Source organism: Balaenoptera borealis (genome assembly GCF_965194805.1).
Source record: "Balaenoptera borealis genome assembly, chromosome: 14".
Classification (NCBI taxonomy): Eukaryota; Metazoa; Chordata; class Mammalia; order Artiodactyla; family Balaenopteridae; genus Balaenoptera; species Balaenoptera borealis.
Window position 1 is genome coordinate 82,182,918 of NC_138875.1, and position 23,998 is coordinate 82,206,915.

At 41.1% G+C, this 23,998-nt stretch overlaps 1 protein-coding gene and 1 long non-coding RNA gene across 7 annotated transcripts in view; one reads left to right on the forward strand and one right to left on the reverse strand.

Moving 5' to 3' along the window:
- Positions 1–23,998, reverse strand: part of ACAD10 (acyl-CoA dehydrogenase family member 10) — a 50,095-nt gene that overhangs the window by 8,512 nt on the left and 17,585 nt on the right. For all 6 annotated transcript variants that reach the window (XM_082355864.1, XM_082355865.1, XM_082355863.1 and 3 more), the window contains exons 8-13: positions 18,923–18,991; positions 17,226–17,407; positions 12,987–13,137; positions 11,746–11,891; positions 10,812–10,985; positions 2,137–2,537 (exon numbers count right to left, since the gene is read on the reverse strand). In XM_082355864.1, the coding sequence (XP_082211990.1) occupies positions 2,137–2,537; positions 10,812–10,985; positions 11,746–11,891; positions 12,987–13,137; positions 17,226–17,407; positions 18,923–18,991 (1,123 nt within the window). The remainder of the gene's footprint in view (positions 1–2,136; positions 2,538–10,811; positions 10,986–11,745; positions 11,892–12,986; positions 13,138–17,225; positions 17,408–18,922; positions 18,992–23,998) is intronic.
- LOC309611485 lies at positions 1,315–23,997 on the forward strand. The gene is made up of 3 exons (XR_014234555.1): positions 1,315–2,082; positions 9,297–9,374; positions 23,455–23,997. It is a non-coding gene; the product is annotated as an uncharacterized lncRNA (long non-coding RNA).

Below are 23,998 nucleotides of genomic sequence, written 5' to 3' on the forward strand. Positions count from 1 at the left end.
GGAAGGGAAGCAAGGGAGTTCTGAGAGGAGGAAGAATAAGGGAATAAATATAATCATCTCCTTGTGGGAGGGGAAAAACCCACAGATTTGAGCCCAGAAGATCTGGATTGAGTCCAGGTGCTATTATTTCTAGCTGTGTCCCTGGACAAATTCAATTCCTTATCTTTAAATAGAGGTTCTTAATGCTTACCTCACAGGATTTGTGAGATGCCGTGTAAAAGTCAAATACTTCTCATTTATGGGTAGTAATGACACTTTGGATAAAAGCCACGAGCCATAATTTCACCACACTCCCCAAAAATCTTAGTTGTCATTATGATTCCCATTTAGGTATGACCACAAGTAGAATGTGCCCTAATCTAGGTTTTTCCTATGCATTCATTTTAGAGACTAGAGATGTTTGCGACGTGAGTGTCTGCTTTTCCCATGCTTCTGCGCACTCCACGGGTACATCATACAGGCGAGGATTAAGTGTGCAGGCCAGTAGGTGGGGGATAGGGCATTTCACGCAGTAACAATGGGAGCACAGATCGGTAAGCACCTTTCTGATGAAAATTTGGCAATATTTATTGAAACTCAAAATGGCCTCATTCTTAGACCAGTATTTTTACTTCAAATAAATGATGCTGTAGAAACAGTAAATGGACACAGAAGCATGTAAGAGCATTCAATGTACCTTCCTTGCACAGGATCCAAACCCCTTCTTTCTTTTTTTTTTTTTTTAAGATTTTTTTGATGTGGACCATTCTTAAAGTCTTTATTGAATTTGTTACAATATTGCTTCTGGTGTTTTTTTTATGTTTTGGTTTTTGGTCACGAAGCATGTTGGATCCTAGCTCCCTGACCAGGGATTGAACTCACACCCCCTGCATGGGAAGGCAAAGTCTTAACCACTGGACCGCCAGGGAAGTCCCCCAACACCTTCTTATTCTGGGGTGCTCTCTCACCGTATAAATTTCGGTGGCATCAAGGTGCGAGCATGGGACCTACACCTGACTGGCCGAAAATTCCCACCTCAATCTTGGAGTCCTGAGGAGGAAGCCTCCAGCAGAGACCTCCCGGTTGCTGCCCTAGTGACAGCCTTGGCCACGCTCCCTGCAGCCAGCCCTCCCTTGGCCTCTGCTGTCTCCTTCAGGTGGCTCTTCAGCCTCCCTGTCCATGTTAGCAGCTAGCTGCAAACTCTGCTGCTTAAGTGACCAGAGTGACCTAGACTGAGACCCCCGCAGTGTCCTTCAGCCAGCGGCAGGGTAGACAAATTATGGTGCACCTGCAATGTGGTCCTCTGGGGTCCATCTCCAGGAACTGATCTGGGAAGGTGATACATCATTGAATAACATAAGCAAGTGGGAGATTCAAATGTATAAAACAATTTCATTACAATAGGAATAATAATAATATATATTAATATGCTATAGGAAAACAGAGCTGGGAGGCTAATAAACCAAATTGTTGACATTGATTAGCTCAGAGGGCAGAGAATTTTAGAGAACTCTTTCTATGTCATGAACTCTTTCTACTCTTGCCATGTTTGAACTCTGGTTACTTTGCGATAGGTTTGTAACTAGGAAAAAAGAGATAACGCTATTTCTTTTTAAAGTAGGTGATGGTTGCATCACAGGCAGAATATGTGCTCCTGAAGACCTCAAATAACTGAAGAACTAACACAAGCCAAGACTAATCCTGAAAAAGAACAGCAGGTATTTCCGTTATCAGCTAAAGTGGTGTCACTGTGTGTCAAGAGCATAAACCCAGTTTATACTGGCCCTTTAGCTTTGATGTTAGGGATTCTTTAAAGAGAGCCTTATTTAATTGATGCAATTTATATCATTTTGTTTCAAATTTACGTGATTCAGATATGCATAAAATGCACCCACCTGCCTCAGAGTTATAAACCACAAACACGGCATTCCTCTGCCTGGCTGAGTATGAGGCTGAGACACAGTCACAGAGAAAGAGCAATGAAGTGAAACTGAGTGATCCAGAGCTGGCTCTTTCTAATGATGGTGGAAAGGGGAGATAATTCAACTCGGCCCTCCCATCTCTTCGCTGACTGGGAGGGAACAGATGTGGCTGGTGTACGAGGTGAGGTTGGGCCTTGCTAACGAGGTCTCCCCACATCTCGAAACGCTGCTTTACCTTGAGATCTTCGACCAGTGGGGAAGGGGTCCACTTCTCGGCTGAGGCCTGGTGATGCTGCAGCTCTGGCTCAGCGGGGTACACATGCCGCTCCATAAACTGCTTCAGCCGCTGATACAGCTCCCTGACCGGTGCGGAAAGGCCTTCTGGAGAGAAGACCAGAGCTCCCTTTGAGACATGAGCTGGGGAAGAGTCTGTCGAGGTGACATAACTCCTCATGCCTGGGGTCCTCGGCAGGGACTGTGGCCTGGCCCGTGTGTGGTGGGACCTTGTTAATGGTTTGGTGGCTGGCATCTCCTTGAAAACCCGGAACCCTTCTTTGACTGCAAAATCCCACGCCAGGTTAGACATAAATTCAGTCAGCTTTCCAGTTTGTTCTGCAGTAGCCGAGCTTGCATGCCCTAAGCAGAGGCAAAGAAAACCGGTGAGTACCCCCCAAATAACCCTTAATAGTGATGCTACCATGTGACAGTATTGTTGTTCCATCAGCCGCTACTACCACTTGCTGAGCACTTGACATGCACCAGACTCAGCACTAAGTGCTTGACATGCATTATTATAGCTAATTGAATTCCTGGAGCTACACGACTGTTTTAATCCCCACTTTACAGACAAGGATCCAGGTTTTAGGGAGGAGACGCGCCCAAGCTTACATCAGTGGGCTGGGAGCAGAAGTTGGACTCAGTTGGCCTGCTCCCTGCTCTTTATCTCTTCTTTTCCTAAAGAAACTAAATTAAATTGGGAATTCCCCAAATCACTTCTGCTGTCACCTTGGGCTATAGGAGGCCCTGCCATGAAATTCATAATAATAGTGTCACAGGGGATTGGATTAATGGCTAGTTCCTGGGCACCATTCTGTCTAGATCAACACTGTCATCAGCGTCACAGACGTCACTCTAGTCATGCTCTGTTTTTTTCTTTGCTTAATACACACATCAAGACTTTTTTAAGAAAAGATTTTTGAAAAAATTTAAATTAAGATGTAGTGTACATACATCCTCTTTAGAAAGTGTACAGTTCTGTGAGCTTAGTCAGGCAACCACCGCCACCATCAAGATCAGTACACATATTCCCATCATCCCCACACTTCCATGGTGTCCCTCTGTAGTCAAACCTTTCCCCTTGCCCCTGGGGAACAACACTGATCTATGTTCCCGTAGTTTGTCTTTTCCAGAATGTCATATAAATACATATGTCATATTCTTTTCAGTGTGGCTTCTTTCACTCAGTATATCTGGGATCCATCCATGTGTCTCCTTATACTGTAAATATTGCCTTTTTATAGTGGGATTTTTCAGTCAGTTCACCTGGATTATTTTTAGCATTTCCATGTTCTAAAGAGACCGTTTTCCTCATTTGCTTTGTATCAATAAATGGATCTTTGCAGAGGCCTATTTTACTTCTGGCTCCTGCCAATGGTCAAGTGCTAGTCCTCAAAAGAACCATTTTCATGCAGCTTTGGTTTTAAAGATATTACGCTATTCCTTACAAATTGGGAACCAGATCCATCTGCTACACAGCAGAGAATGCAGCCCACTGGACCTCAGCAAGTCTTTACTTGGCACCTTCTGGGTACTGGGTATGGACCCAGGCCCTGGGGGGCCAGTTGGGAATCAGGTAACCCCCTTCCCTGAGTCACAGACTTACAGTGAGGGCCACTGAGCACGAGTGGGCTAGGCTACATTTTCCCCTCCTAACTCAGACTGTACAGGTCTCATCGAAGGGAAAGATATCCCCCCTTAACATTCATTGTTACTCATAATGATTTTTTTTCTATTGTTTTCTTTGTTTCTATTTCATTTATTTCTGCTCTCATCTTCATGATTTCTTTCCTTCTACTAACTTTGGGTTTTGTTTGTTCTTCTTTCTCTAGTTCCTTTAGGTGCAAGGTTAGATTATTTGAGATTTTTCTTGCTTCTTGAGGTAGGATTTTATTGCTATAAACTTCCCTCTTAGAACTGCTTTTGCTGCATCCCATAGGTTTTGGATTGTCATCTTTTCGTTGTCATTTGTCTCTAGGTATTTTTTTATATCCCCTTTGATTTCTTCAGTGATCTCTTGGTTATTTAGTAATGTATTGTTTAGCCTCCACGTGTTTGTGTTTTTTATGTTTTTTCCCCTGTAATTTATTTCTAATCTCATAGCGTTGTGGTCGGAAGAGATGCTTGATATGATTTCAATTTTCTTAAATTTACCGAGGCTTGATTTGTGACCCAAGATGTGATCTATCCTGGAGAATGTTCCGTGTGCACTTGAGAAGAAAGTGTATTCTGCCACTTTTAGGTGGAATGTTCTATAAATATCAATTAAATCTATCTGGTCTATTGTGTCATTTAAAGCTTGTGTTTCCTTATTAATTTTCTGTCTGGATGATCTGTCCATTGGTGTAAGTGAGGTGTTAAACTCCCCCACTATTATTGTGTTACTGTTGATTTCCTCTTTTATAGCTGTTAGCATTTGCCTTATGTATTGAGGTGCTCCTATGTTGGGTGCATACGTATTTATAATTGTTATATCTTCTTGGATTGATCCCTTGATCATTATGTAGTGTCCTTCCTTGTCTCTTGTAACATTCTTTATTTTAAAGTCTATTTTATCTGATATGAGTATTGCTACTCCAGCTTTCTTTTGATTTCCATTTGCATGGAATATCTTTTTCCATCCCCTCACTTTCAGTCTGTATGTGTCCCTAGGTCTGAAGTGGGTCTCTTGTAGACAGCATATATATTGGTCTTGTTTTTGTATCCATTCAGTGAGCCTGTGTCTTTTGGTTGGAGCATTTAATCCATTCACATTTAAGGTAATTATCGATACGTATGTTCCTATTACCATTCTCTTAATTGTTTTGGGTTTGTTTTTGTAGGTCCTTTTCTTCTCTTATGTTTCCCACTTAGAGAAGTTCCTTTAGCATTTGTTGTAGAGCTGGTTTGGTGGTGCTGAATTCTCTTAGCTTTTGCTTGTCTGTAAAGCTTTTGATTTCTCCGTCGAATCTGAATGAGATCCTTGCCGGGTAGAGTAATCTTGGTTGTAGGTTCTTCCCTTTCATCACTTTAAATATATTGTGTCACTCCCTTCTGGCTTGTAGAGTTTCTGCTGAGAAATCAGCGGTTAACCTAATAGGAGTTCCCTTGTATGTTATTTGTCGTTTTTCTCTTGTTGCTTTTAATAATTTTTCTTTGTCTTTAATTTTTGTCAATTTGATTACTATGTGTCTTGGCGTGTTTCTCCTTGGGTTTATCCTGCCTGGGACTGTCTGTGCTTCCTGGACTTGGGTGGCTATTTCCTTTCCCATGTTAGGGAGGTTTTGACTATAATCTCTTCAAATATTTTCTAGGGTCCTTTCTCTCTCTCTTCTCCTTCTGGGACCCCTATAATGTGAATGTTGGTGTTTAATGTTGTCCCAGAGGTCTCTTAGGCTGTCTTCATTTCTTTGAATTCTTTTTTCTTTATTCTGTTCCGTGACAGTGAATTCCACCATTCCGTCTTCCAGGTCACTTATCTGTTCTTCTGCCTCAGTTATTCTGCTATTGATCCCTTCTAGTGTATTTTTCATTTCAGTTATTGTATTGTTCATCTCTGTTTGTTTGTTCTTTAATTCTTCTAGGTCTTTGTTAAACATTTCTTGCATCTTCTTGATCTTTGCCTCCATTCTTTTTCCGAGGTCCTGGATCATCTTCACTATCATTATTCTGAATTCTTTTTCTGGAAGGTTGCCTATCTCCACTTCATTTAGTTGTTTTTCTGGGGTTTTATCTTGTTCCTTCACCTGGTACATAGTCCTCTGCCTTTTCACTTTGTCTATCTTTCTGTGAATGTGGTTTTCGTTCCACAGGCTGCAGGATGATAGTTCTTCTTGCTTCTGCTGTCTTCCCTCTGGTGGATGAGGCTATCTAAGAGGCTTGTGCCAGCTTCCTGATGGGAGAGAGTGGTGGTGGGTAGAGCTGGGTGTTACTCTAGTGGGCAGAGCCTCTTGTCTGCTGATGGGTGGGGCTGAGTTCCCTCCCTATTGGTTGTTTGGCCTGAGGTGACCCAGCACTGGCGCCTACAGGCACTTTGGTGGGGCTAAGGGTGGACTCTGGGAGGGCTTACCAAGGAATACTTCTGCTGCCAGTGTCCTTGTCCCCGTGGTGAGCCACAGCCACACACACACCCCCCCCCCCGCCTCTGCAGGAGACCCTCCAACCCTAGCAGGTAGGTCTGGTTCAGTCTCCTATGGGGTCACTGCTCCTTCCCCCTGGGTCCTGATGTGCACACTACTTTGTGTGTGCCCTCCAAGAGTGCGGTCTCTGTTTCCCCCAGTCCTGTCGAAGTCCTGCAATCAAATCCCGCTAGCCTTCAAAGTCTGATTCTCTGGGAATTCCTCCTTCCGTTGCCAGACCCCCAGGTTGGGAAGCCCGACGTGGGGCTCAGAACCTTCACTCCAGTGGGTGGACTTCTGTGGTATAAGTGTTCTCTAGTTTGTGAGTCACCCACCCAGCAGTTATGGGATTTGATTTTATTGTGATTGTGCCCCTCCTACCATCTCACTGCAGCTTCTCCTTTGTCTTTGGATGTGGGGTATCTTTTTTGGTGAGTTCCAATGTCTTCCTGTCGATGATTGTTCAGTGGTTAGTTGTGATTCCAGTGCTCTCGCAAGAGGGAGAGAGCGCACGTGCTTCTACTCCGCCATCTTGAACCAATCCTCGATTTTTGTTTCTAACAGAGGGTACAAAGTGTTTTCTTAATTTTCATCTCCTTAATAGGATCTCACTCTCAGAGTACTGCTTTGTCTCTTGGAAGGTCACTTGTATGAGCTTGGGTTGATTTAAAGCTATCACTTCCGATATATTTTCCCAAATGTAATCCCAGCAGAAAAGACCACATCCATGATGTCTTCCTAAAGTGCAGCCACCAGCACTTTTTCCTTTCTAGAATTTCAGCAGCCATCTACAAGAAACCTAAACTTCAGTAACCACTTATTAATGAAGGAAAGTGATACTTGGGGTCAGCTGGTACAGACTGTAAATCAGCCCCCAGGCTCTAGTCACTGTTGTCCCTCTGCCAACCTAAGGATGAGCCCAAATCTCCTGTGATGACATCACAGAGAGAATGCCTTTGAAACACATTGTTCTTCTCCAAAACCCACTTTCCCAGGGTGACACCAAGTAGCTCAACTGCTAAAAAAAAAAAAAAAAAAAGACTTTAACAGCTAATTAAGAAGAAAAATGCACAGAAATAATACTTGTGTTCAAAGAGTTGAGTTTTTTGTTTCCCTAATCAAATGATTTTATCGTATTCTTTAAAAAAACTGACTTCACTGTTTTTACGTAAGAAAACTAAGGCACTTCCTCAGTATGTCTGCTGGCCTTCCAGGTAGGAGGGAGGGGAGAGCACAATCAATATCAGAGGAACAGAGGCCTGAAAGGACAGCACATCTGTTTTTCCATGTGGTGGCAAACACGTGGTGTGTTTTGCCTCTGAGGCCAAGACAAGCTTGAGGCCAAGCCAGTGGCTCACAGGATCTTGGAAACTGTCAAAGGGTTTCCTGATAGGCAACTTGAGGACAATCTGGCAAAGTTTATTGGTGTAGAGATTCTAGAATGAATAATTCTGTTTTAAAAACTGAGATATAATTGACATAATGGGCAAAATCGATCCAGCTATCCCCAGGCACTGGAGCAGAACCCAGCGAGAACTTGGCTGCCCACTAGAAAATGCCCACAGGCAATCAGACCTGCACAACACCGTTTGGACTTAGCAGCCATTCTGTTTAATTAAATGTTTCTGGTTACCTTTCACTGCAAAACCATAACAAAAATTGGGAAATACTGGCTTAGAGCTGACACTCTCCAAAGGAAGAGAAAATACCATTTCCAGGAATTACTGCTTATTGAGATCACGGAGGGTTAAACTAGAAATTCTCCGGATGCTGATTTTTCTCTGGAAAAATCACAACCTTCTATTGCCACTAACACCTGGCACAGTACCTGGCCTAGGAGAGGCTCTTGTGAGTGAATGGATGATCAATTCCCCTATTGCAACTGCCTTTCTCAGAAGATTCTGGCACCCTGGCTGAGAGCGACATGCTGCCAGAAAGCCTCAGGTATTGATGACCACGAAGCTAAGATGTCCCCATAGTACTAGCAAACCCACTGCTGGGCTTCTTTCTACGTGCCTTTTAAGTTTTCATCTCGGAAAATTTCAAAGACAAACAAAACTGGACAGAAAAATATAATGAACCTATAGGTTTCTACCACTCAGCTTCAACAATCGTCAAAGCATGGCCAATCCTATTTCACCCTCTTCCCTCCCCACCCCCACTGCCCTGGATTTTGCTAAAGTAAATCCCAAACACCACATCATTTTATTTATAAACATTTCATTTATGTCTAAAAACAAAGACTTAAAAACACCCACAACAATACCATTACCACACTTAAACAACAGTTAACTATGACTCCTTAATATCATCAACTCTCCAGTCAGAATTCATTTTTCACTGACTGTCTCAAAAATTTTTTTTCAGAAAATTTCTTTTATCAAACAGGGATCTGAATAAGGTCCAAATACTATTTTTGGCTAATGTATCTTTTAAGTCCCGTTCAACCTATAGGTTCCCTTTTCAACATCTTTTCCCCTTTTTTATCTGTTGAAGAAACTGAGTTGTTTGCCCTGTGAAGTTTCCCGGAATCTGGATTTTTGTGACTGGCTCTGCCTCAGCGGCGCTGCTGAATGTGCTCTGCTGAACCCTCTGGTCCCTGTAAGTTGGTGGCTGGCACTCGAGGCTTAGTCACATCCAGGTTCGACTTTTGAAGGCAGCATCAGGAGGTATGTAATGTCTGGCTGCCTCTCTCGATTTCAGCGCCACTAATGCTTATTTTCCAGATGCATTCATGTAGTAGGGGTGGCAAATTGGTGACACGCTAATTCTATCATTGGGTCCAGGATGCTTCTCTAAAGAGAAACTTTCTCTCATCAATCATTTGCTTAGCCTGATATGTAATTTGTATAGGAAAGGCAGGATAAATGCTTGACTCTCTTCCCTTTATTTACCAATTTTCAGAGTAATGGGTTGCTTCCCTGGCAACCTCCAAAGTCACCAGTGAGACACGGTCTCTTTGTTTTAGTATCACTCTTTACTCATGGATTTAAATATATTTGATGTGTTTCATCCATTTCAGCTATCATCATACTGGTGCTCAAAGTTTCCTGTCATTAGCAAGTGGGAGCCTATTCAAGTTGACTCCTGAGACCTTTAGGTATGACCCTCTTAATCTTCAACAACCTCCTTGCTTTCTGGTACGGCAAGATGTTCCAGGTTCATCTTGTGGATATTTTGCCCTAGACCTGAAATCAGCCACTTTCTCCAAGGAGTCCTGGTTCCTTTTGGTGATAATGGAATTTATAGCTTATAATGTGGGTAATTAGGGGTACTTAATGCTATTGGCTTAGTCAGTATTTCTAGGTCTTTTGGGTAGATTCTAACTGCTTGCTTTCTACTTGCCTTCCTTCTACATAGGAAACAAACTTTAATCTGTCTTTCTACTTTCTTAAATAATTTAGGATATAGATTATTTCAATTTCTACCCTATAGAATTTAGAATTAAAACTAATAACATTGTGCCATCCTCGCATATATATATATGAACACTCCATAGGTGACATATGTATATACCAAACCATCAGTTCTAAGTAGCCATACTTAACTTTTCTTCTCAAAAGTTCAAACTTAAAAGATACAGTCTAGAAAACACTGGTTAAATAAAGTATTTTACCATATATTTAAAAGCACCGTCAAAGAAAATACAGTCATCTTTTCTTCTACGATCCTCTTACTGGGCAATTTGGCAACATCTACAAAATTGTTAAATGCACATACTTTTAACCCAGAAATTCTAACTCTGGGAATTTATCCTTCAGATTTAGTCACATGTGTGTGAGAAAGGATGTCCACCAACCACTATTTGTGATTGCAAAAATCTGCAAACAATCCAAAGATACATCAATAGGGGAACTGGTTAAATACATTACGGTATATCCATACAATGGAATGTACTATAGAAATCAAAAAGAATGATGTAAGTCTGTACATATTCACATGGAAAGGTCTCAATGAAATATTAAGTGGAAAAAAATAAGGAATTCGCCTTACATAGTTATAGTAATATCTAGTAACTATATAGTAAGTTATAGTTACATATATATGGTAATCATATATATATATATACGCATACAAATATTTCATAGAAATTCTTAAGCATAACAAATTTTTAAATCAAGGTACTGAAAAATACATGTAAGATGATCACATTTTTATAAAACTTGGAGAGAGAGAGAGAGAGGGAGAGAGAGGGAGAGGTGACAGATACACAGAAAAACTGGGGGACCCAAAAACCCTTAACAGTAGTTTCATCTTTGAGGAATGGTGCTGAGAAGAATGGAAAATAATTTTATATTCTTCTGTATGGTTGAATTCTTATCACGTATGTTTTTACTTTAAAAATTTTTGTGCCTTATTTTAATAACTTAAAAAATTTTAAATATTGATATTTAAAAATATATATATATGATATACACTTAATGACAAATGGTTGAATTAACTGAATCTTGTAGTTCGGTCACGAGAGGGTTTCAGGGATAGAAGCCCCTTGGCTGTGACTCATACCCCGAGGCCAGCTCTCCCAGGCCCCCATTACCTGTGAGTGAGCGCTTGTAGACTCCCTGCAGGATTGCGGCAATGCGGAAAAAGGAGAAAGCCATGTAGAAGTTCCAGTTCTCAGTGGGACGGATCCCCATGTGAAGACAGTACATCCTGAAATACTCCTCTGCAGTAGGGATTCCCAGCTCAGTCAGATCACTGTCACGCAAACCTGAAGCGACAGACAGACCCAGGACTAGGCAAAAACCCCATGCTCCCCTGTGGCTCCAAGTATTTGAATTCTGAAAATCACTTCGTCCCTTGGAAATTAGCTTCACAACTAGTTCAAAGGGTTATAGCTCATCATTTCAAGATGTCTGGAATCCAGGCATGAAGCTGTTATTCACAATTTGGCTCTTAAAAGTTTCAGACTAAATTGGCAGTAAAGGAAGGAATGAGGGGCCTCCAATTCCATCTGGGCCACAGTTCAGGGTGGATGCATATTATTTTCTACCAGTCATTTGATTAAAAAAATGGTATTCAAAGAAGATCTAGCCAAATTATGAAAAAGATAACAGCAACAAATAAAAAATCTTACCTATTTCCTTCATTTGTAACATTTTGATGGTTTAGAAGCATGTAATATGTTCTGTTCCAAGAATTTATCGTAGGAGTATAACTTATATACAGGAAAAGATATTACTACACAGATATTCACTGCCTTTTTTGTGGAAGCACAAGGAAGGTAATACTTTAAAAAAAACCAAAAACTGGAAACAAATATCCAAATAGGAATCAAACCAAATGCCTTATTAAGTTAATTCTATAACAATGAAATCCTATAGTGTCATTAAAAATGATGCTGTAGAAAAAATACTCAATACCTGAATTTCACAAAGCAGCCCAATCACAAACTGTTTCAGCATATTCTGCCCAAAAGCTTTGAGAAGAGCGCGGGCTCCATCCCTCACTCCCCCAGCGGCAGTTCCTACCTGGCTGAATGGGAAAGCTGGACGGCAGGTAGTGAGCCAGGCAGCTGGAGGCCACATCGGCAAGGGGGTCACCTAAGGTAGAGAGTTCCCAGTCAAGGACGGCAAGCACCTCGGCCGTTTCCGGATGGAATAGCAGGTTGTCCAGCCTGCAGGAGCCACAGAAGGGATGGAGACAGCGCTAAGAAAACTGACCGCTAGGGTGTATTCTGTGCTGGGCGTCTTCTGCTGACCCCTTCAGAAGCATTCCCCACCCCTCCCATGTGCCCGGGAGCCTGCATGGGCTGCATCCACCAGCTCCCTTGCCCTTTGGCTCAGCTGGGAGCAGCCAACGGGACACCAGCAGACAATGGGAAGGGGGCCTGCACATTAATTCCCCACCCCCTCTCAGCAGATAGCTGAGGGACAGCTGTATTCCTCTCCTGAGGGCCATAGCTTTGGTCAGGTGGCCCTCGCCACATAGAGACCATGTCTGGGTTCTGGTAATTACTCCTTCCTGAGATGGTTTTAAAACAGGTCTGCAATTTTTTGACACTCCTACCACAAAAGAAAGAGTCTAATCCTTCACCCCTGGAAGCATCTCACTTCTAACAATTATGATACAGGTGGAAGTGGTGCTGAATGACTCCTGAGACAGGGACAGAAAAGGTGATCAGCTCCCCCCTGGCCCTCTCCCCTCAGAACACACACCTTTGCAACCGTGAGCCACTAGGTAAGAAGTCCAGCTGGAAGCTGCCATACTGGAAAGACCAGGTGGGAAACCACAGAGACACAGAGAGAGGCTCAGGGAGCCCAGCTCTTCTCTGCCCTTCTGCAGATGTGTGAGCGAGCCTTCAGGTGATTCCGGCCCCCCGCCTGAGAGCGACCTCAGTGCTCAGACAAGCCGTCCCGTCCCAGACTGCAGACTCATGAGGAAGATCATTGCTGTCGCTGTTGACAGCCACGCAGCTTTGGAGTTGTCGTTACAGCCGAAGCCCGTGCTTGTACCTTCGGAGCCGGGGGGTGGTACTAACTCCTGCTGTTCAACAGGCCAGGCCCCCCATCACAGAGAATCATCTGGCCCCAAACGTCAATAGTGCCAAAGCTGAGAAACCCTGCCTTAAAGGCCACGCACAGGGAGAGCCCGTGTAGTGGATAATTGTCAACTGTAAACTGGGGCAAGACCAGCTGCTTAATTTCCCCTTCAAATACCCTTCCCATCACTTTCCACAACTAAGTATCAGCCCTCCTCATGCCCAGCCGACCTGAAGTCCCCATGCACCACCGTGGTCTGCTGCTGCCTGGGAAGGTGGACGGGCAGCCACTCGATGAGCCTCTCCATTGGCGGGATGGTGCTGGTTTCCGAGGCTCGATACTGCTTGATCCATGTCTGTACCTGGCGTGCAATATAGTCCCCTGAGGGAAAGAGGATTAGAACATGGTGTGCCATCTCAACAACCTCCAGAGGTTTCGAAAATCAACCAGTGCGATGAAGCCCTTTGTAATGTCTGAGGCATCTTCTTCCCATGACTAGAGAATTTCCCACATGATGTTCCCGCCCCTCAGCCTGGAAGCCACTGCTGTTTTATCTTGGCTGGATCTGTGTGATCTGGGCATTGTTCCCAGCCACACAGCCTCCGAGCCTGATCCCTGGCCCTCTCAGATCCCATGAGCTTCCTAACAGCCTTCAATAAATCCCTTCTTGGCTAAAGGACAGTGAGTGGCTAAGAGCACAGACTCTGGGGTGGATGGTCTGGGTTTGGTTCCCAGCTCTGCCATTCTCTGTGTGATCTCAGGCAGGTTACTTTACCTTTCTATGCCTTTGTTTCCTCATTGATGAGATGGCCCTCATAGAGTTGCTGGGAGGATAAAATATGTAAAGCCCCTGCAAATGTTCCTGGCATGTAGTAAGTACTACATGAGTATTTGCTATTATTCAGTTGTTTGCTACCAGAGTTACCACAGTTGAGGAGATTGCAAGTTATATCTGGGACCACAAACTGGAGGGAGTTCTGGAGTTGCCTGGCTCACAGTTAAGCTTTTCAACTAATTTAACCTCTCTAAGCCTCCATTGCTTCATCTGTACAATGAGTGTACTGCCACCTGTATTCCCTAGGACCACTGTGAAGGCCAAATGAAGTCCATATATAATATGCCAAACACAGAAGGCTGCTCAATGAATAATGACCATTATTACTGTCACTGTTATTAGTTGTCAATTGACAATTATTGTCACTATTAAAACAATTCATAATTAATAACACATCACACCACTAGCTCTAAGTCAAGCCCTCACCCCTCATCTGAGAGAAAAATGTTCCCCAGAAGCTTGAAGACAAGGATAGAAAGATTGGGCTCCTTCTGTGGAATCCACTGCACACTCAGAGCACCCAGACGCCTGTCCTTCGGAAGATCCAGCAGGGCTGGATGAGAGGTGAGATCAAAATCCACAGGAATTTAACCCCAAACAAATCAAGCCTTTAGAACTAACTTCCAGTTTTCAGAATTATAGGAAGTAGAAGCAGCAGTAAATGAAATCATAAGGTAACAATCAAAACAACTCTATAATATACTTACCTGGTCCCTTAAAAAATTCATTAAAAAAAAAAAAACAGTGAGAGGACTGTTCTAGATTCCTCGATCGGATCCCGATTTGGAAAACCAACCAAAAAAACTCACTTATAAAAGATGTAAGGGGGGTAATGAGGAAATCTGAATATGGACTGGGTTTTATATATTCTGGGAAAATGGTAAATTTCCTTGGATGTGATAATGGTGCTGGGAGATGTCCTTACGTTTAGGAAATGTAGGAAATGCATACTGAAGCTCTTAGGAGTCAAGCGCCAGGATCTCTACAACTTTGTTAATTGTGCAGATAGAAACAGAAAGAGCTATATAAAGGAATATGGCAAAAGTTAACCATTGTTAAAATCAGTCGTGGACATACAGTTATTCATTGTACTATTTCACATTTCTAGAGTTTGAAAATTATCATAATAAATTGCATACAAAGGCCACCAGGAACTGAGCCTTTGCGGAAGGAGCCCCTCAGGAAAATTTCCTATATGGATTTAGGATGTCCCCCTGCCCCCCACGCACACACACACCCCAGTGCTGTACACACTCTTCTCGTGGGAAGCAGATGCAGCTGTCCCTGCGGCTCTGGCTCTGTTGGCCACTGGTCCCGAGCAGGCCTGCCAAGGCACTAACGCCCTTCCTCCCCAAAGCAGCCTGCCCTCTGGGATGAGAAAAGAGAATTATAGGTTCCCTGCAGGTCCTTGATGGAAAGGTTCTTTGTGATAACTAGACTGGACCTAAAGGATCTGGTCAAAAGTCCCTTTTGATCAGAAATCATGTTGGTGTGCTTTTTCTTTTCCTTACAAATTTAAATTTGTTCTCTTCAATAAATCATATATTCACATGGCTCGAAATTAAAGTGACAAAAAGGAGTGCAATAAAGATTTTCTCCCATCCCCCTGCCCAGCCACTCAGCCGTTATTCCCCAAAGGCAACCCATGTGACCAATTTCTTAGGCATCCTTTTGGAGATATCTTCACGTGTGCGAATAAACATTTAAATTTATTCAAATATACCAATTTTACACAAATGGTGTACTATCTATATATAGCCAATGCCCCACGCAGCAGCTGGGTTCCTGACATAACTTGAGAAATTACAGGATACTTGAAAAGGAAGATCTGATGCCCCTGTAAACTGGATCAGTGAATGTGAAATTTGAGGAAGCTGCTTTATGCGATAAGGCTCCAAATACAGCCTGCGGCCCAGGAGGCTGACCCTGAGTCATATAAAATCACACCAGATTTCTGCTTTGTCTCTTTGTCAAACTAATAGGCCAGTGGAAAGTGCATCAAAACAGTCTACTTTAAAAAGGCAAAGGATCCACTCAGCACATGGGAGAGGCCTCCTTAAGCTGCTGTCTCTCCACTGTGGGATGGGATGTCACATTGCCCATTGCTTCATGTGACAGAGGCTTTATCTCCATTCAGAACACTAGGACAGTTGCCATCTCCTTTGCTTTTCACATCAGCACTGTGAGGGAGGCAGGGCAGGGTTTTTTGTTTTGTTTTGTTTTTTACTGAACCTTTACTGTTGAGAAAACTATAACAAAGTAATGGGACTTGCCCAAGGTCACCCCACAAATCAGCACCTGACTTCTGGTCTAGGGCTCTTTCCACTTTGAAACAATGGCTCAATATAGGCAACATCTATGGTCTTTGCCTGCTGACCCTTTTACTGGTAACTAGGGCTCCCAGATAAAATAGAGGATGCTCAGTTAAACTGGAATTTTGGATAAACAACAAATTTTTACTGTAAATATTTTCCAATGAGACCACCAAGATGGAGGGGAACCCCACTAAGCTGGTAACTCTGGTCAACAGGTTAGTGTATGATATGGATCAGGCTGCGTATGGAAGGGGTGGAACACTCCCTCAACTGGGGCTGTGAAGTCAGCAAGCCTGCTCTGTGGTAGCAAAGCTTCTCAAATGGTTAGTTTTGAGACCTCAGATCATGTGCCTATGGAATGACAGAATTTTAGGTAACTTGGTAGAAATGTGTCAGGAAGTTGATGTACTTTGGACACATACTGCAGCCTTTGATATGGTCCTAGAGAAAACAGGCACATTTTGGTTAAAAGCAGAGAAAGAACAAAATACAGCTTATTTGAGAGATTCTTTTTGACCATGGTCAGCAATGCACACTGGTTGAGAGTCAGATAATCTTGAATGCTGCAGGGCAGACAAAGTGAAACTCTTTGGCTCATGCTAAAGTTTCTGCATGCAAAAGCATGAAGACAATGGTGATGGTGGTTATAAAAGTGTGTGCATTTGTCAACATTCGTAAAATGCTACATTTCAATACAACTGACTTCCAAAAAAAAGGAAAAGGGAAAACCCGACAATACCAAGTGCTTCCAAGGATGAGGACCAACTGGAACTCTCAGACAATTTTTTTTTAAATTAATTAATTAATTAATTTATGGCTGTGTTGGGTCTTCGTTTCTGTGCGAGGGCTTTCTCTAGTTGTGGCAAGTCTCAGACATTTTTTAAAAAAAGAAAGAAGAAAACAGAAACAAATTATACAAACAAATACCTTGGCATAATGGCATTTTAAAAATATATCCCTAAATCTTTCCTCTAAATATTGAAAAGAATATTTAGAGGAAATGGTGAAAAATGGAGAAGAAAATACGTATCTTAAGTACTTTTGGCCAGTATCAGAAAAAAAAAAGATTTAAATGATACAGTGAGATAAAAGTTTCAGGGAAGAGAGATTCTGTAGTCCATGAAGGGATTTATCTCAGGACAAAACATCTAGGTAAGTGACACTTACACTAAAATGAAAGTGGATTTCCAAGTAGGAAGCTAACAAGCCCACCTCACATTTACCAATGGTGCCTTAAAACCCTGGTACCATGGAAATCATGAAAGCAGAGGCACCAGTGAGGAAACATCAGCACAGAAGACAAGCGGCCCCGTGCTCACCGTGTTTCCCATAGTCTTCTAGGCCTGCGGCCTTGAGGTCCACACTGTGAATCTTGCACAAGACTCTGTTCATGGCAGTGTAGATGGCCTGCCTCTGGCTGGGCTCCAAGCCTGGCAGAGAGGGGTCTTTGTAGATGAGGCCTGGGCAGTACTCCATCAGATAGAAGGGGGTGCCGATGACCCTAGCAGGGACACAGACAGGGTGTTTCAGTGGCCCATGATGTGGCAGGCTGTTAGTCATGGCACTGCTCTGTCCTGTGTGTAAGCTTTGAGTGCTGGGTGGGAGTTCGGATCCAGAGTACTGGAAACTTCCTTTTTCCTTTGCACATAAGCACAGGGGTTAGAAGTACTCCCTCCCCAAACCAATCCACACACACACATCCCTGTCTACACTTCCTTGCCAGCATGCCTCTCTTCTCTTTGGTCCACTTGTAGAAGCCATTGGAATGGGATTAAGTGTGATAATACAGGAAAGCAGCATGTTGAGAGGGGGATTTGGAGTCAGAGAACCAGGCTTAAGTGCCACCTCTGCCCTTCCTAGCAGTGTGATCCTGAGAAACATATTAAACCTCTCTGAGCTTTGTTTTTTTTAATCTATAACGCTTCAAAGGATAGTTATAAGAATTAAGGGAGCAAATACATAGGGAATGCCTGGCATATGTTTCTGGCTTCAGTGAGGGTTGTATAAGTATCCCTTCTTGTTATTGATGTTATTTTCATCATTATCCAGTGGTATGAATGGCATATACAACACCCCAAAGTATTAAGGTGACACACCAAAATGTCATTAATCCATATTTTTGTCACTACTAGAAATCAGTTTAGTACTCTGAAAAGTTGTTTTGAAAATTCTACTATTATAACTATTCATCCTGACTTGAACATGGCCTATATATTAAATTATATTATTAAATTATTTTTAATTATCTTAAATGTAATATTGCTGTGGTTATGAAAGAAAATGTCTTTACTCTTAGAAGATATATGCTGCCTGAAACTTACTTCAAAAGGTTCAGTGAATAATAATTTATATACATACATATAAGATATACTTATTAACTTACAAAATAATTATATAATTATTTAATAAAACATTAAATTATGTTATAAAACATTTTTAGAAAAATGTTATATGTAATTAATTATTTCTATAAAATTATTTTATCTATATAATATACCTATTCACATATATACACATACACATATATACATATACATAGAAAGCAAATGTGGCAAAATGTTAACAAATGTTTTCATCTAGATGAAGTGTAAATGCGTGCTCACTGTACTATTTTTTCTTCTTTCAACTTCTGTGTATGTTTCAAAATTTTCATAATTAAAAAATCGGAAAAATAAAGAGACAGACTCAGAAAGCATATTATAAAGCAATTCAAAAACAGTTTAGAAAGCCCACAATAAAAAAATTAATTAAAACAAGCAACATGAAGCTAGATGGACATATATTTTTTAAATGTTAGAAAAGATGTTTCCTACCAATTCTCACGAAAGCAAGCATTTATCTTTCAGGATAACTTAAAGATCTGTGAACTTCTAGGGGAGGTTACTATAAAATCTCTTTTCTCTTCTACCCAAATTTTACTTGTCTTTACTCTAGCAAACTGGAATGTGAGTTAGTATAAGGACTTTTCTCTTCTGTAGCTTGAACACACAATAGGAAAAATAAATCTGAACATTACCTTGAATCCTCACAGAGGTCAAGAACTTTGGGGACAGGGACTCCAGCATTTGCAAGGGCTTTCATTATCCTGCCAGAACAAAGAAAAATGAGAGAGACTGCTGAATGAGATGACTGGATTTTCTTGAAATTATTTTTTGATTTAAAAATTTTACATGCAGAAATTAAAATGGAATGCTAAAATTTAAAAATTTCAATTGACCCAAGAAGGCAAAAAGGCAAGGAGAACAAAAGACAAATGGGACAAAGATCAAACAGCAAAATTATAGACCTGAGTCAAACATACTGATAATTACACTAAATTTAATAGAGTAAACATTCCAATTAAAAGACAAAAGTTGTCCTACTGGGTTCAAAAGCAAGACTTAATATACTGTCTATAAGGGACATGCTTTAAATATAAAACCATAGATAGAAATAAATAAATAAATAAAACAAAATATGAAAGGATGGAAAGGGACGTTCCATGCAATTGGTAAGCATAAAAAAGCTGGTATAGCTGTATCAATATTAGAAAAAGAGACCTTAAGGCAAAGAGGACTACCAGAGATAAAAAGGGACATTTCAAAACAATACAAGAGTTAATTCACCAGGAAGATATTACAATCATAAATGTGTATGTGCCTTAAACAACAAGGTCCTACTGTATTGCACAGCAAACTATATTCAATATCCTGTGATAAACCATTATGGAAAAGAATATGAAAAAGAATATATATATATAAAAATATAGCATAAAAAAGAATATATATAAGTATAACTGAGTCACTTTGCTATATAGCAGAAATTAAACACAACATTAAATCAACTATACTTCAATTACAAAAGTAAATAAATAAATAATGTGTATGTGCCTAATAAAAGAGCTTCAAAAATACCTAAAGTAAAAATTATCAGAATGAAAGATAGAAACGGACAAACTCACAATCATAGTTGAGACTGTAAAATGCCTTTATCAGTAACTGACTTTATCAAAACTACACTAACTAGAAAAAGTCAGTAAGACATAGATCTGAACAACACTACCAGCCAACTTGACCTGATGGACATTTGTATAACACTCACACAGACACTGCAGGATACACATTCTTTTTTTTTTTTTTTTTTAGGATACACATTCTTTTAGAGTGCACACAGTATATTCACCAAGATAGATCACGTACTGGTCCATAAAATAAGTCCTAATAAATTTCCAAGTATCAAAATATTTTTTTAAAAATAAATTTATTTATTTATTTATTTATTATTTTTGGCTGCATTGGGTCTTTGTTGCTGCGTGCAGCTTTCTCTAGTTGTGGCGAGCGGGGACTACTCTTCGTCGCGGTGCGTGGGTTTCTCATTGTGGTGGCTTCTCTTGTTGCAGAGCTTGGGCTCTGGGTGCACGGGCTCAGTAGTTGTGGCTCACGGGCTCTAGGAGCGCAGGCTCAGCTGTTGTGGTGCATGGGCTTAGCTGCTCCGTGGCATGTGGGATCTTCCCGGATCAGGGCTTGAACCCGTGTCCCCTGCATTAGGCAGGTGGATTCTTAACCACTGCGCCACCAGGGAAGCCCCAAGTATCAAAATCTTACAGAGTATTTCTAAGACCTCAATAGAATTAAACGAGAAATTGTTACTATGTGATAGCTAGAAAAAGCCCAAATATTTGGAAGTTAAATAACACACTTCCATATAAGCCATGGGTCAAAGAAGAAATCACAAGAGACATTAGAAAATATTTCAAACTGTAATAATAATAATAAAAACACATGTCAAAATTTGTGGGATGCATATGTGCTTACAAAGTAATTTATAACTTTGAAAGCTCATATTAGAAAAGAAGGAAGATGTTAAATGAATGGCCTAAGGTTACACCTAAGAAGGTAAAAATACACCCACAGTAAAAAGATGGAAAGAAATAAAGCTCAGAGCAGAACTAAATGAAATAGAAAATAAACAACAGAAAAATTAACAAAACTAAACATTTGTTCTTTTAAATTATCAACACAATGATAAATCCCTAGGTAGACTGATGAAAGAAAGAGAGAGAAAATACTATCAATCAATAGCAGGAATGGTAAAGATGGGAAATCACTACAGATCCTACATACATTAAAAGAACAGTAAGGGAGGACTTCCCTGGTGGTGCAGTGGTTAAGAATCCGCCTGCCAATGCAGGGGACACAGGTTCAAGCCCTGGTCCGGGAAGATCCCACATGCCGCAGAGCAACTAAGCCCATGCGCCACAACTACTGAGCCTCTGCTCTAGAGCCCACGAGCCACAACTGTTGAGCCTGTGTGCCACAACTACTGAAGTGTGCGCACCCAGAGCCCATGCTCCGCAACAAGAGAAGCCACCGCAATAAGAAGCATGCGCACCGCAACGAAGAGTAGCCCCCGCTTGCCACAACTAGAGAAAGCCCACATGCAACAATGAAGACCCAACACAGCCAAAAATAAATTAAAAAAAAAAAAAACAGTAAGGGAATATTCTGAACAATAAATTCAACTGTTAACATGAAATGGACATATATAACTTCATATATTTTACAATATAATTTTATATATTTTAATAAATGTACAAATTCCTTGAAAATTACAATTTACCAAAACTAAGGCAAGACGAAATAAAATACCTGAATAACCCAATATTTATTATATCAAACCCATAATCAAAAATCTTTTCCTAAAAAACCTCCAGGCCCGATGGGTTTACTGGTAAATTCTATGAAACATTAAGGAAGGAATTTTTTTAAATAGAAAAATAATTAGTCGGTCTTATCACCAATAACTGGCTCCTGCTTTTGGCTTCCTGCTGTCCTTTCCCCTTTTCATGTTCTGATAGTAATACCTAGACATTCCTTTGGGAAACAGCTCTCCCCCACTGTAGGTTCACATGGTTTGGGTGAGAGTGACTCAATCCTGATTCCAGGGTTGAGCACAAGACCCAGTTTTGGCCAATCTGAATAATGCATCCTCCTGACCACAGAGATTGGTTCAGGAACAAAGCTGTGACCCATATTGGGCCAACGAGTCAATCTCAGGAGATACGCTGGAACGTTCACTGTGGTTATCAAGGAGAGAAGTGTTGAGAGATGGAGAGAGAGAATGAATGGGTCCTGGTGACATTATTTGGGCCTCTGGATCCAGCCATACCTGAAAGATTTAGATAATGAAGCCAATACATTTTACCACTTCTCCTCCTTTCGTTTTTTTGAATACTTAAGTCAGGCTAGGTGGGTTTCTGTCACTTACAATTTGTACTAACAAACTACCCAAACATGACCAGGGTAGACATTTTGGTGTGTTCCTTTCCAATATTTTTGTTTCTATGTACAAGTCTTTACAAAAAACATAGTTAAGACATATATAGTTCGTATCTGTTTTTGCTACATTAAAATTTTATTTTCGGGGGAGTCCCCTGGTGGTACAGTGGTTAGGACTCAGCACTTTCACTGCCATGGCTTGGGTTCAGTCCCTGGTTGGAGAACTAAGATCCCCCAAGCCACACTGGGCAGCCAAAAAGGAAAAAAATTTTATCATACACATTTTAATTTTATTATAGGCATCCTTTTATTGGCTGCAATAATAGCATAATCATTAAGTCTGGGGTATGGAATCCTACCAGCCCTGGGTGTGAAGCCAGACTCCATCACTCACATACTAGATGTGTGTCAGTAGGCATGTTGCTTAACTTCTTTAAGTTTCACTGTCCTCATCTATAAAATGGAGATCATAATAGGACCGTATCAGGGAGTTGTGAGAATGGTTTGAGTTAACAATATATTCAAAGCATTTATTTAGTGCCTGACACATACTAAACACTCAGTAAATGTTAGCTATTACTATTATTGTTATTGTGCCAACAAGCAGAAATACCAAGGTTTGCATAATCATTTCTCCTTTATTATACCTGTAGGTTTCCAATTTTTTTATTATAAACTACACTGCAGTAAGCATATTAATGCATAAAGCTTTTCTCCCTATTTAGAACTATTTTTTTAAAGAGAGATCCCCTATTGGAATTATTAGGTATAAAAGTATGACTACCCTGAGGTTTTTATAAATTATGTTATACTGTTTTCCCAGTTTTCCCAATTTGATTTGGCATTTCATAAGCAGATACCATATACATTTCATCTTCAAATGCACATTTTATTCCTTTACTAAAATGGAAATTCTATGCATTCTTGGATTTTTGGATGTCCTAACACTCCAGAATTCCTCAGTATGCTGGGAAGTTGGTGAGAGTTCACAAGTAGGATGCACAGAGACAGTGGGAGTTTTACATTTCAGGGTTTCTCTTCTACAAGCACACACTCACTATCACATGGGCACATTTATGAATGCTCACAAATAGCTGCAGGTTTTTTCCTGTAGGCTTCATAAATGAACCCCGAAGGCTTCATAAATGTCAGTCATCAGTCCCTGTAACACTTAGAGAAGTCAGATTCAAGGAACCAAAAAGTCAGAGGAGAGACAGTAAATGGTGAGAAAGAAGAGGCCAGGAGCCGAAATCACATTTTCCTTACACTCTCTGCAACTTTCCTTCTGCAGGACATGATAGGCTGGAAGGAAGGAGGAGGAAGAGGAAGAGAAAGCCTTCCAGGAGGGGAAGCCCCACTCGAGTCCAGTCATCGCATTGCCACTCACTGTCCAAGAGTCTGGAGCTAGTGTTTTTCAACCTACTATGTTTAAATTTCCCTATTCACAAAGCAAAAGATTTTATTTTGGATGGGTTGTAATACATTTATTGTTTTAAACATTTTATTATGAAAAATATCAAACATACATAAAAGTAGAGGGATTCATATAAGGAACCCCAGGTTTCACTAACTATCAACTCACGGCCATGCCTCCTTGGGCTATGGCCCCACTTAACAGAGGCTCAAAAAAAGTCTAGTCTCCTAGAGGTTTAGGTAGAGAAAAGAGAAAACAAGCTCCTGAATAAAATTAGGTGACATGTTCTTATCAGAAATAATTTTGGAGAGTCATACTTGTAATTTTAAATGTCTCAAGGCACTTTAGTGGAGTGCTGATTGGCCAGCTCAGGGGCTGGGCTGCGGAGGCCGGGGACAGCGAGCACGCCCCCAGCTCTGAG